General features: G+C 38.5%; 1 protein-coding gene across 3 annotated transcripts in view; it reads left to right on the forward strand.

Moving 5' to 3' along the window:
* Positions 1 to 12,678, forward strand: part of RET (ret proto-oncogene) — a 73,983-nt gene extending 61,305 nt beyond the window's left edge. For 2 of the 3 annotated variants that reach the window (XM_059477167.1, XM_059477169.1), the window contains 7 exons: positions 97 to 311; positions 412 to 534; positions 2,209 to 2,279; positions 6,012 to 6,149; positions 8,052 to 8,151; positions 9,034 to 9,181; positions 11,064 to 12,678. In XM_059477167.1, coding sequence (XP_059333150.1) covers positions 97 to 311; positions 412 to 534; positions 2,209 to 2,279; positions 6,012 to 6,149; positions 8,052 to 8,151; positions 9,034 to 9,181; positions 11,064 to 11,221 — 953 coding nt within the window. In that variant the 3' untranslated portion in view covers positions 11,222 to 12,678. Of the gene's footprint in view, positions 1 to 96; positions 312 to 411; positions 535 to 2,208; positions 2,280 to 6,011; positions 6,150 to 8,051; positions 8,152 to 9,033; positions 10,028 to 11,063 lie in introns of those variants that run through there. The other variant, XM_059477168.1, reaches the window with a different exon arrangement.
* Positions 12,679 to 13,049: the final 371 nt, after the last annotated feature.

A 13,049-nucleotide genomic window follows, 5' to 3' on the forward strand; every position in this document is an offset into this window, starting at 1 on the left:
AACAATGTGCTGATTAGAAGAGACTTGTTTGAAAAAGACCCCTAAAATGGTTATCTGTGAATTGTTTAGTGACCTGTGTGTGTGTGTTTATTTCAGGCCCGCTGTATTTAATTGTGGAATACGCCAAATACGGCTCCTTGCGCAGTTTCCTCAGGGAAAGTAGAAAAGTTGGCCCGAGCTACGTGAGCAGTGATGGCAACAGGAATTCCAGTTATTTGGATAATCCTGATGAGAGAGCCTTGACCATGGGAGACCTGATCTCGTTTGCATGGCAGATATCCCGAGGCATGCAGTACCTCGCAGAAATGAAGGTAGGGCAGCCAGGGCTCATCTCAGCGTGTGATAGACATGGAGCAAGCAGCTGGTTCCTCCACAACAAGCATAAACTCTCCTGTTGTTTCTTTCCAAAAGCTTGTGCATCGGGATTTAGCAGCCAGGAACGTCTTGGTGGCAGAAGGGCGCAAAATGAAGATTTCTGATTTTGGCCTCTCACGTGATGTGTATGAAGAAGATTCCTATGTAAAGAGGAGCAAGGTACAGTGTGTGTTAAAAGCAGTAGTGGAAATTATTGCCTGATCAAGGAAGTTAATTTATACTCTGTGGGACTTGAGCATGGATGAAAAGGAGAATGGCTGTTTTTATAAATGTAAGAAATTATTTTAAGAAATAAAAATGACAATGAAGCAAAAACATGAGCTCAACCAGTGGGATAGAAATACATATGTATATATATATATATGTAAATATGTAAAATATGTATCATCTTTAAGTAACTGTTACCTCTTCACTCCTCATTTATGCAGTCTTCTCATTCCACTCCTTATTTATCCAGTTCCTCATCAAACTACATGAGAACACAAACAAAAAACACCATTTTTTTTCTTTCTCTCTTCCTATTTATAATTTAAAATATAAACTAAAAATACCAAAGAGCTGAAAAATATATAGACAATTTATATCAAGTTCCACACAACTTCCACAAGTCAGTCCTGGGCTAGACTGTGATGTTCGTGAGCACAGCTTCCCACTGACTGTGTCAAATAAGCAGTGGTGGTTCAGTTCCCTCTATGGCTTAATATGAAGGAGCTGCCAGCAGGATTTTTTTGCATGTGAAAATGTTAAAATTTTATGAGAAGATTTCCATAAATACCATGAATTTTTAGTTTAGCTTTCTCTGTTTTTAAGGGCCAGTTTGTGTGAATGTTGCGTAAGTCAGAATGATTTGTGAAGAAAAAAAAAACTTCTAGAACTCTTGATTTTATGTAAAAGGGCATTGCATGTTCATTTAGCTATCTTCTGATGGATGTGTTTTTACAATGATTTGTAAAAACACTTACCAGTTGCTCTGTATTTTAAGAGTAAAACCTATACATAAAGGCAATTTGGCAGTTTAGTTTTGTTTGGTGGGGCATGAGGTACTGAGTGGATATTTGCTCTTTACTTCTGAGACACTCATCACTGTAGTATTATTCAGATCCTAACAAGCGTCTGTCTGCTTGGATGGGGAGACAGGGAAAAGAAGAATTTGATAAGGAAGAGGAAGTTTCAAATCCTCCTGAAATACTATATATATGGATTTCATGAGAATGAGAAGTAAGGCATATGAATGCTAATCATTCTGGGAAGGTTATGAAACAGCTTGGAAATTTTGGATACCTAGATTTTCATGAATATTTGGGGTGGATTACTCAGATTTTTCTCAGTGAATTTCTGCCAGAGAAAAATAGCAACTTGTAGATTCCACTTAGAAACTAGTAACCAAATATGACTGTCCAGGTTCAGTACTGAAACCAGAGGTATCTGTAACGTCCAGGTGCTTCTATTTATGCATCGTCCCTGGTGTAAATGAGATAGTTCTTCGTCTTTAACCATCATTCCTCATCATTTTTGCATCTGCACATTTTCAGAGCTCTTTGTTAAGAGAAGAGTTGAGTTTATCTGACTTAAACTGGTGACCACCTGCAAAAGGCCACACCAGCTTATTGCATGTAATTAGATTGCTGAAGTATGTAAAAAGATATGAACTAGTTTTTTAAAAGACACTTAAAATTATTATTCTCGCTGTTTTTCTTACAAATTGCCAAATATTAGGTGCACTGGCAAGTGCTGTAGTATGGACAGACTTGTTTTACTATTTTGAGGATAAATACCTTGTTTTTTCACTTGGAAACTTATTTTTCTGACCATTACTGCTTTTTTACCTCCTAGGGTCGAATCCCTGTGAAATGGATGGCCATAGAGTCACTGTTTGACCATATCTACACAACACAAAGTGATGTGTAAGTGTAAACTCTTGAATGCTTTCTGGTTTGTGTGCTTGTTGATGGAGCTGGGGGAGGGAGCCCTGCAAGGTGTGTAGGAGCCAAAGCCATTACTCTTGCAAAGAAACATGAAAAAGTCTGGATGGCATCATCAACTGGCAGTGATGCCCAAGATTTTTGCTGTTGAATTAAATCTGAGTAAAATATTACCAGAGGTATTTATGTACATAATTCTTGTTGAAATGAGCAAGGGTTGATCTGTTCATGTGACATGTTTGACTTTGAATATAGACACGAATAAGTAGAGTTTGCTACAGGTAATGGTCATACCTGAACTTCTCTGTTTTGTTCATCATTTGTAACACCGAGTGGCAGGTGAGGGATGGAGTGGAAGAAAGGAAGCAGAATTTAATGTCTGAGCTCTGTTCCTGTTGAAATGAATGACAGAACTCCAGTCAACTCTGTCCAGTTTCAGTGCCAAGATACAAGCTTATTTTCATGATTAGGGAAACAGAGACCCTGAAGATGGATATGCTGGAATCTCCACCTCTGATGAAGAGGAGGCAAAGCAACCACAGCTAAATTATCCCCATGTCTGATAAGCATGGGCCAGGCAGAAGAGTGTTTGTAGACATTTTCAATTTAGGATCAGATACTTTTCATTTCTTTCTCTCTGGGGTGACCAATGCTTGTGACTAGTCACCAGGCAGACTCTAAAGCTAAAGATTATTTATTTAGGAGAAAAACCTCTGAAGGACTGTAAAAGCAGAAGTACATAGGCCTGATTTTCTGCTAGGTAGCATCTTGATACCTCCTAAGTTTGCCGTTACACTCAAATGGAGTAAAACGCCAGTTTGGGTCGTGTTGTACTTTGAGGGGAAAAACACTTTGATAATAGCAGGATGTCAGAACATGTACCTTTGGATTTGTACTTCTAAAATTATTACCATTCACTTTTACTCTTCTGTCTGCAAGTCAGAGCAGTTTTCATGAAATAAAATATTTTGCATGCCTTGGCAATTCCTTACAAAATGAATTTCCAAAGTATTTTCCTTTACTTTTTATCCATTGGAGTAAGAAAAAGAAAAAATAGGGATAATTCTTGGGAGAATGTCACTTTTACTTAGGTCAGCATACAGGTTTTTCTGGGTCTCTTATCCTCCTCAGAGCACCCATTGTGCTGACTTGCTTCTCTAAAATTACTTTTCCCAAAGAATCATTAAAGTTCTTTTTAAAACTTCTAAGCATATTTTTAATTTCTTCAGTTTTGTCACTATGGTTTGGGGCAGAACAGATTGTGTTGTCGTGTAACTGCCTCTTTTTTGATTGCTGATTGATCATCTGGATCCAATAGCATTCCTCCCATTCCTTTTTCCTGGTGGGTGCTATTAAGGAAGCCCAGAAGCGTGTTTGCTGTCAGTGGGATCCAGCACCATGCAGAGATTGCCCAGCTGGCATCAAACAGGCCAGCTCAGAGCCCTGGGCAGCACAATGTGCTGGTGCTGTGTCACTTCCCTGCCTCCCAGGGCTGCCTGAGGCTCTCCATGCAGAGCTTCCCTGGGGGTGCCTCAGGAGCACAGCATTGTGCCATGCACCTCTGCTCACCTCTGCTGTGTCATTGTACATGGAATAATCCAGGAGTGCTGTACAGCAGCTCCTAACTTAGCCAGGTTCCTGCAGAGCAGAACTGACACACACAGAGCTGCAGAGCAAATCCTCTCCAGCACCAGGTTCCACGGTGGCATTTCAGAGCAGCAGACTGATCAATGAAGTACTCCTTTTGCTTTGTTGTTACTTCAGATAATTTCACTCACTGAAAGTATTATCTTATGGATATTCTCTGTTGTTTGTGGTGGGGAAGTTATATTTTAGGTGAACATATTACCCCTCAACCATTCCAATATTCCCTTTTTTTCTGATATTCTGTTTCTGTTTTCCACCCTTTTTCTTCTCAAGCTGTTCTGTATAGTTAGTGGTTAGCAGAGTTTAATAACAGGACTACTTGCCAGCCTTTACGAAAACCCTATTTTTGCTTCAGAGGTCTATGAGATCAATGGAAAGCTAACCTGTCATCTTCCTCTTTGCGTACTTTTCTTTCCTGGATTTTTGTGATAATGCTTTTATTCTGCAATAAACATAATACAGTGGGAAATTCTTCATCCCTCATTTGTCCTCCTGTAGTACTTAATGTGTGTAACAGTCTGAAAATACTGCAGCATTCTACAGCATTTACTCTAATTTGTTCACTTACTGAACAACTTCAGTTAAGAAATTGTTCATATGATCCCTCCTTCCATAGTCTGTAAAATTCCTCCGAAGCAGAAGTGGATTTTAGAAATAAAACCTGCCATGCTCCAAGGTTTATTTGAATTAATCATGGACAGAATTGTAACCTGATGGCAGAGCATAATTGGCTTCAAAAATGGTATGAGGAGAAATATTAATAAAGTATATGAAAATGCTATAAATATTCATAAGCTTTCAAGAATGTGCAGAGTGATTAAAAATTTATTCAGCGAATGGCATTAGGCAGAAGAATGGCAGCATATCACTTGAGACCATGTGAGAGTCACTTTGACTTCTCTGACAATTTGGGAAGTTTTATTGCTGTACCTTTGGGGTTACTTTTGTTCTTTAAAATGTGAGAAGTGCAGGTAGAAGGGAGTCAGACAGTAGGTGAGGTATTTGGCTAACATTTTGAGATGGAATTTTCATAGGGAATTAGACATGGCTGTTTGGTTTGGCACTAGGTGTCTAACACTTCCTGAAATTTTCTTAAAAATGGAATTTACAGAGAAATTGCCCAAAGCCAGCATTTTAATAAATTGTATGCAATTTTGCTTCCAGATGCATCCCTTTGAGCAGCCCCAGTGTTGGCTGGTTTCCTTCCTTTCAAACATCCAGATTTTGTCAGTTGAGCAGATTTCAGGGTGATTTGTAGCTTCTTTGTGTCTCAAAAAGCCTTTCAGTTAGAAAAGAAAAACATTTTTGCCTCTTTTCTCCTGGCTTGCTCTCCAGAAATGGACTAATTTATCTAAATATTTCTCACCCATTATGCAAGGTCTTTTTGTTTGAGCTCAGCAGTAAAAGTAGGTTTAAAAATTCACTATTTCTTCTGTTCATTTCAGAAAATTGTTTCTTCTGTTCTGTGTCAAAGTTCATTTTAGGCATTTGGTATTTCCAGAGGAAATTCTTTCCTCTTCTTTCATCAACTCTAAGAAGAAAATTAAGTCCCGAGTCACTGAAATGGCCCAAGAGACCAGCTGAAATCAAAGGTGTTACTTGTGATTTAAATAAACACATTGTGTTGCCTCATAGTCAAGACAGCAAGCCAGTCCTGTGGTAACTCTGTAAATTTAATTTAGAGTTATTTCTGAATACAAGAGCTAATTAGGGAGGTTAGATTGCTGCAGGAGCCCTGTGCAGCAGAGGAGCAAGTCTTTGGTCTGGGCCACCAGAGGAAGGACTTCCTCTTTCTGCTGTCTAGAGAAGACGGATCTTCCCAGGGTATAATTAGCTTTTGTCAATGGATAAAAGAGGGGTATCTGTTTTCTCTCCTCTCTTGGTTGCTAACCTTTTCAATGCCCATGGGAACAAGATGCACTGCTTGCATCTGAACAACTGCTCTGGCATGAGGTGTCTGGAATTTTGTTGGGTTCTGAAAATACTAAAAGGAGATTTGTTGTGTAAATGCACACTAAGCTCCTGAAACATACCACTCTATTTAAAAGCTCATTTTGTCTTTTTCAGATGGTCATTTGGAGTTCTGCTATGGGAGATTGTTACTTTAGGAGGCAATCCTTACCCAGGTATTGCTCCTGAAAGACTCTTTAACCTCCTAAAAACTGGCTATAGAATGGAGAGACCAGAAAACTGCAGTGAAGAAATGTAAGTAACTCTTGATCTGATTAGATTCAGAAAACATTAATAAATGTACTTGATGGAAAAGGTTTAAATAAATACCTCATAAATACTATTCTGTATTTTGTAGAGATATAGTCAAAATATGTTGTGCTTTAAAGAATGTCATGAAATTAATGGACAGTAAAGTGAGGGGAAAAAATTGTCCACAGAATGCCTACAGCTATATCCAAACCATTTGTAGGCTATTGAATAACATGCTTGCCAAACAATTGAAAGAGTTTGTATATTTAAAACTTCTGAGGGTGGGGGAAGGAGGAAACTTCCATAAAACACAGTGGTAGCTGAAATATTCAAGAAAATGTCATAGTACTTTCTGCAACTGAAACGGATATTCCTGTGTATTTGAAATGGATATGTCCAATGCACAGTCATTGTCTATAAGTTTTCAGAGGAAAAATGGTACCTTGGCCCAGAAATCTACACCCTTGAAGATAAAAATTTATTTTCTGTCATTTGATAAGCCCAAGGCTTGCGAAGTACTTCATAATTTGTTAGCTGATTTATTAAAACACAGTCAGTGTGAAGTATCTTTTGTCTGTGATCTTCCATGGCATTTGGAGATGAGGAGTGATTTTATGTTCAGCCTGCAAATTTGATCATGGCTGTGGTATTTTGCAAGTTCCCAAGCTTTAAACATTGTGACCACTCCTTTGACTGATTTTCAGTTGGAATGATGCTTTGACCACATCTGGGCTGAGTAAAAAAGGTTTAAATAAATAATAGGTTTTTTGACATACAGAGAAAAACGTTAAGTATTTCCAAATTTAGGGGAGGGTAGCAGTTTACAAGAACGATTGGCAAATATCATCTAAGAAATGTATAATACTAATCTTCGTTTCATCTCAGTGAGGAGTACTCATTCCACAAACATTTTATGTCATTGATAATTATTAGTTTAGGCAAGCTGACCACATCTGAGTTTCTGGGATTTTTTTAATTGAAACGAAATCATGGTTTTCTGAGTTTTCAGATTTTATTCCGTTTTACTCAGAATTTTTTCTGACAGCTTGTGAAAGCCCAATTTAAGGACCACTTTTCTCAAATTGAATTCTCTCCCATACGCAGTCAAGTACCAGAGGGATCATGGATGAAGGTATAAAATGCAGTGCTTTTCAATAGCTTCCTGTAGTTCTCATAACCCACTGTTTCCACCATTAGAGCACTTATGGGGACAGATCCCTCAATCCTGAGAACAGCTGAGCTAGAAAAACGACATGAATGGCACAGGTTGGAGAGTCACACTCCAGAACTTGCCCATGTCTGTGTGATAGTCACTCAACTATAACACTTGAGTTCTGTTCCCTTTCCTTTCCACGATCTATGCTATAGAAGGCAATTAAAGAGAGAATAAATATAGGTTTAATCAAAAGAACAATAATAGAAGTCATCAAAAGAACATTAGTTTCTGCAAATAGGCTAGGCAAACATTAGTTTCTCCAAAAAGTTACAGAAACTTAAGAATTCGAGCAAATGAAAACCAAAATTCTGATTTTTGGTATAACAGCAGAGTTTTTCAGTTTGATTCACGAATTTCTTCAGTGTCATATACAAAGTGAAGTAGCAATCTGGCGTGCTGCCCTACATTTGAGGTGGTCCCTTGAGAAAGTGAAACCTGAGACTACAGTCCTTCAAGGGCAGCCAAGTGCATCATCATTTAAACTCTTGGAGACTCTTGAAAATAAAAGCCCATTGTTGTGAGTGTCAGTTGTTAATTCCAGGGAACATTTAGCAGTCCTCACAGCAGAGATTGATGTACTTGGGGATGGCCTTCATGCCACAGTTAAGGTCAGTGCTGTAAATCATTAGAGCAGAAGCATGAGCCATTTCTAACAGTTTGGGTTTTTTCCACCCTGTGACGGGTCCCAGGTACAGCCTCATGCTGCGCTGCTGGAAGCAAGAAGCTGATAAAAGACCAACATTTACTGAGATCAGCAAGGAACTAGAGAAGATGATGGTGAAGAGTAGGGTGAGTGTGGAAAGCATGGATTTTGAAAGTTTTTGTGGTCTTCTGAGCTTGAATGTACAGAAATAATTACTTTTTAATTTTATTTTAAAGTAACTTATTTTCATCAAGTCTTGAAGCATTTACATATATAGTTCCTTCCACATGCATGCAGCTTTTTGAAAGCAGTACTACCTCTTCTAACAGCTTTGGTGACTTCAGCCCAAAATGTGGATGGATTATCCTTAACCTATTTTCTTTAAACAATAGTAATAATTTAAAAACTATTGTGAGAAGTTACTCCTAAATAAATAATGTTAGAGAGCCAGAACTAGAAGAATGTAGTATTTCATGCATTTTAAATTAGTTGAAAATGCTTGGCATTCTTTTTTTTTTTTGCTTCAAAGCAATTCAACTACACAATAACCAATGAATTCTTATCAGTGACCTAAATATTTAGTTTTAGAACAGCAACCAAAGCTTTATTTGGCGATATTGACATAGTTATTTTATGCATTGTTATGTAATAGCTTTTCTAAAATGATTATGAGATATGAGTACCTTGTCCTTTAAGCATGCATATATATATATATATATATGCATGCAAATATATATATATATTTTGGGCATACATATGGATCAGGCACACCAGCAGCTGAAGGTCAAACAAAGCAGTTAGGACAGATTTTCAGTTTGCTGGGTGTTTTGTTGATGTGCAGAATTAAGTAGGGGAAGTATTCATATGTCTGTAGCAGGGGTGCTCAGGTGCCAGAGGCTCTAGAGCAAGGTGAATGCAGTGGGTCTGTAGTTCCTTGCTGTAGAGAAAGCAGGTGCACATTTATGCTTGTTACCCAAACAGCAACACTGCCACGTGCATTAATGCAGCTTCTTGTGTCCATTTCTCAGGACTACTTGGACCTTGCAGCTTCCACGCCCTCCGACTCCCTGCTATACGATGACGGGCTCTCCGAAGAGGAGACACCTCTCGTGGACTGTAATAATGCTCCCCTCCCTCGAACCCTCCCTTCCACATGGATTGAAAACAAACTCTATGGTAGAATTTCACATGCATTTACTAGATTCTAGCAACACACAAAAAAAAGTTGATTTTTCTTCTGCACTGTTCTCAGACTCTGTAACCCCATTACAGTGTTTCTTGTCTGAATGAAGCCAATCAAAAATTGCTTGGAAGCTTTTTTTGGGTTGTTTTTTTGTTTGTTTGTTTGTTTTTTCTTTTGGTAAATGTCAAAGTTTGCATCAGGATCATCCTTTAGTCATTTTGCAGCTGTGTCTAAAATAAACATTTTAAAAGGATGTGAAAATAAGTAAAATTACTAGATATCATACCGTAAAAGCAAAAAAAAAGATCAGGGAAGTATTCTCAGGGGAAATATAAAATGCTAATGAGTATCTAATTCAACTATCCTGTTGGGGGAGGCTACAACATTTAAAATATGTTAGATTCTGCACCTCTAATTTAAGCAATAGACTTTTTTTAATACTGTTTTTTGCCATAACTCAGTGATAAGACTCATCTGCAACATTTTTCATTTATTCAGAAGGATGTCTAAATTTCAGCTGCTATTAGTACATTTTGGATCTATAAGCTGAAATGTATGTAATGTATCATAGGATGAAAACAGATTATTATATACAGAAGGTAGAAATACTGTATATAAATATTATATACAGACTAAACTGACATGTAGAATCCTTTGAAAACTTAATTAACCATGGGCATTTTGAAAATATCAGCTGTTTTCACGTCCTTTGATTTGTTATGAACATGTTAGTACTAAACCTCAACTCAATGATGTAGCAAGTGTTTTTAAAAAGAACATATGCTTTCATATTGTGATGGTGAGATGGACAGTAAAAATGGTTCTTGCCAAAACTCCTACATTTTGTCTTCTGATTAAATATTCTACATGCTTTTAGATACTTACTAACATCAGATACTTTTTTCATTCTTCAAGCAGTATGACTTTTGAGAAGTTGGATCTTTTAGTTTAAAAGTTGCCATTAATACATGGCTTTGGGTCTATTTTTGATCTATACCTTAGCTATTATTTTCTTCATTAGGTTTTCTCAACTCATGTTGATTTTGGGGCACTTAGTGAAGTAGCAGAAAAAAGTTGCCACAAGGTTGGTGGCAGATGCTGAATGCTTAATACGCAACAGAATCAGATTTCTGTTTTTGAAAATCTCAACCCTGCGATGGTTCTGTGCTTGCACAGCTGAATCAACATGGTGCTAAGCGCTCTGCATCCATTTTGGTTATCACTTGTGCCTGAACACAGAAACAGTTACTGCACTCAATGCAAATAATTACAGACCTGAAATACAACTTGAAATGCTGAATCAAGACAGGAGTGCTCAGCACTTTGTTGGACTTTACTCAGTTGCACTCCTGGGATTTCCTGAAATTAAGCAGAGTATCCCTGGTGAGGGTGTGAAAATGTCCCCAGAACCTTACTGAAGCCAAAGGAAAAGCACCCATTTAAGTAAATGGAAATATTCTATCATTGAAATGGACTTTGGATCCTGTCCCAAATAGGTTTATTAATTCTTGGAGCATTTCCTGTACAGCAAGAACTTTCTCTTGCAAAGCAATATATTGCTACATGATTGTTAAATTATAAAATTATGGAAAGTTGGAGGCTTATGAGAAGAACAGTTCTTAACTTTTTATTATGCACATGTGCATGCATGCACACGATTTTTTATTGAGTAAGCACTTTAATTTATCCAGGTTTTTTGCCTGCATTTGAATTTCTGCTTCAGGGATTTCAAAACACCATTTATATGAATTGATTTGGGACAAAATCCAGTGGACTGGCTTAAAGTATTGAAGGGAGTTTTGCCAAGGGCCTTACTGTCTGCACGTGAAGTTATGGTTCTTCAGTGCAGAAAAAATTATCTGTTTTCATTTTTAGGCATGTCATACCCGAACTGGCCTGAGGAGAGCCCCGTTCCACTCACAAGATTCGATGGCACTAACTCTGTGTTTTCAAGATATGCAAATGATAGTGTATATGCTAACTGGATGGTTTCACACTCAGCGGCAAAATTTATGGACAAGTTTGATAGCTAAAATTTTCTTTGTGAAAGGTAATGGACTCCTGAGGAAAGCAAGGAGGCAAAGAGTGGGAAGTCCATTGACTTGTTCTTTGTACAATCAACAACGAACTTTAAAATTGGCAAATCCCTTTATTGATAGTTTTTCAAGTGTGTTATTTATGCTGAAGACTATAATTGGCACTCTCCCCTTTCAGAAAACATATCAGGCTGGATAAGAGTTGTAGTTCTGGTACTTCTTTCTAAGTTGCCAGTTTGCGTATGGTTCCATTTGGCAACTTCTTAGAGCAAATGGCCTTGCTTCATCCTCAGTGGTTTTTAGACTAACCATCCTGTGTTACAGCATTCTGGGATGGCAAAACGTACTTGAACTGCTACTTCTATAGTGGCTGTTAGCATACAACCACTTGATCTAAGCAGGAAGCACAAACAATATATAGAAGGGAGGAGGGAAAGAAGCTCCTAGATTACTGAACTTGCTGTCAAATGTTAGAATGTTAGAATGATGTTGGCACTTACAAAGCCAATATCTTGGTTTGGAAGCAAACATTTAGTAACTCAATAGAGGACTTGAGATTCAACATTTGAAGTCTTGTAAAATGTATTGTCTTGTCTTAATGAGAAGAGAATTTGTTTTATTAGTCTTAACTTCTCTTACCTTTAGCACAATGGAGATAAATTTGATACAAGATAAGCTGTATAGACTGATGGCAATCAAGAACGTTCGTCTGACACATTTGCTTTCCATCACTTTTCATATTAGTAATGTTAAAACATACAGTCTTGTACAATCATAGTTTCTTTTATGAGTTATAAATAGGCTACACAGGATTTTTAGACTGAATTAATAGAATAGAATAGTGACATCATAGAATGGTTTGTGTTGGAAGGGAACTTGGAGGTCATCTAGTTCCAACTCCCTGCCCTGCTGCCCCCTTCTGTGTTGTGGAGAGGCACACCTTCCACTCAGCCAGGTTGCTCAAATTCCCATCTAACCTGGACTTGAACACTGCCAGGGATGTGGCATCCACAACTTCTCTTCAACCTTTTCCAGTACCTCACCATCTTCACAGTAAATAACTTCTTTTTAATATCTAACCTAAACCTGCCTTCTTTCAGTTTAAAGCCATTTCCTTATCCTAACATTACATGCCCCAGTAAAAACTCCCAATCCAGCTTTCCTATAGCTACTTTAGGTACTGAAAGGTGGCTCTAAGGTCTCCCCAGGGCCTTCTCTTCTCCAGGTTGAACAGCCCAAACTCTCTAAGCCTGTCTTCATAGGAGAGGTGCTCTGCCCTCTAGACGGTCTTTGTGATCCTTGTCTGGACCCATTCCAACAGGTCCATGAAGTCCTTATGCTGGGGTGCCAGAGCTGATGCAGCACTCTGGGTTGGGTCTTACAAGAATAGAGTAGAGGGGGAGAAACCCCTCCTTGACCTGCTGCCCACACCGCTTTTGGTGTAGCCTGGGATACAGGGGGCTTCTTGGGTTGTAAAAATATATTCCCTGTTCATATTGAGCATCTCATCAATCAACACCCCCAAGTCCTTTTCCCCACAGGCTGCTCTCAGTCCATTCTCCAGCCATCCTGTCTTTGTGTTGGGATTCACCTGACCCAGGTGCAGGACCTTGTCTTGCTTGTTGAACTTGATGAGGTTTGTGTGGGCCCACCTCTCAAGCCTTTCAGGGTCCCTGTGGATGGCATCCCTTCTCTCCATGGTGTCAGCTGCACCACACAGCCTGGTGTCACTGAAAAACTTGCTGAGGGTGCCCTTGATCCTGCTGTGGATGTCGCCAACAAAGGTGTCAAACAGTGCCAGTCCCAGTACCGACCCTGAGGAACC

The sequence above is a fragment of the Ammospiza nelsoni genome, chromosome 8 (genome assembly GCF_027579445.1).
Source record: "Ammospiza nelsoni isolate bAmmNel1 chromosome 8, bAmmNel1.pri, whole genome shotgun sequence".
NCBI classification, from domain to species: Eukaryota; Metazoa; Chordata; class Aves; order Passeriformes; family Passerellidae; genus Ammospiza; species Ammospiza nelsoni.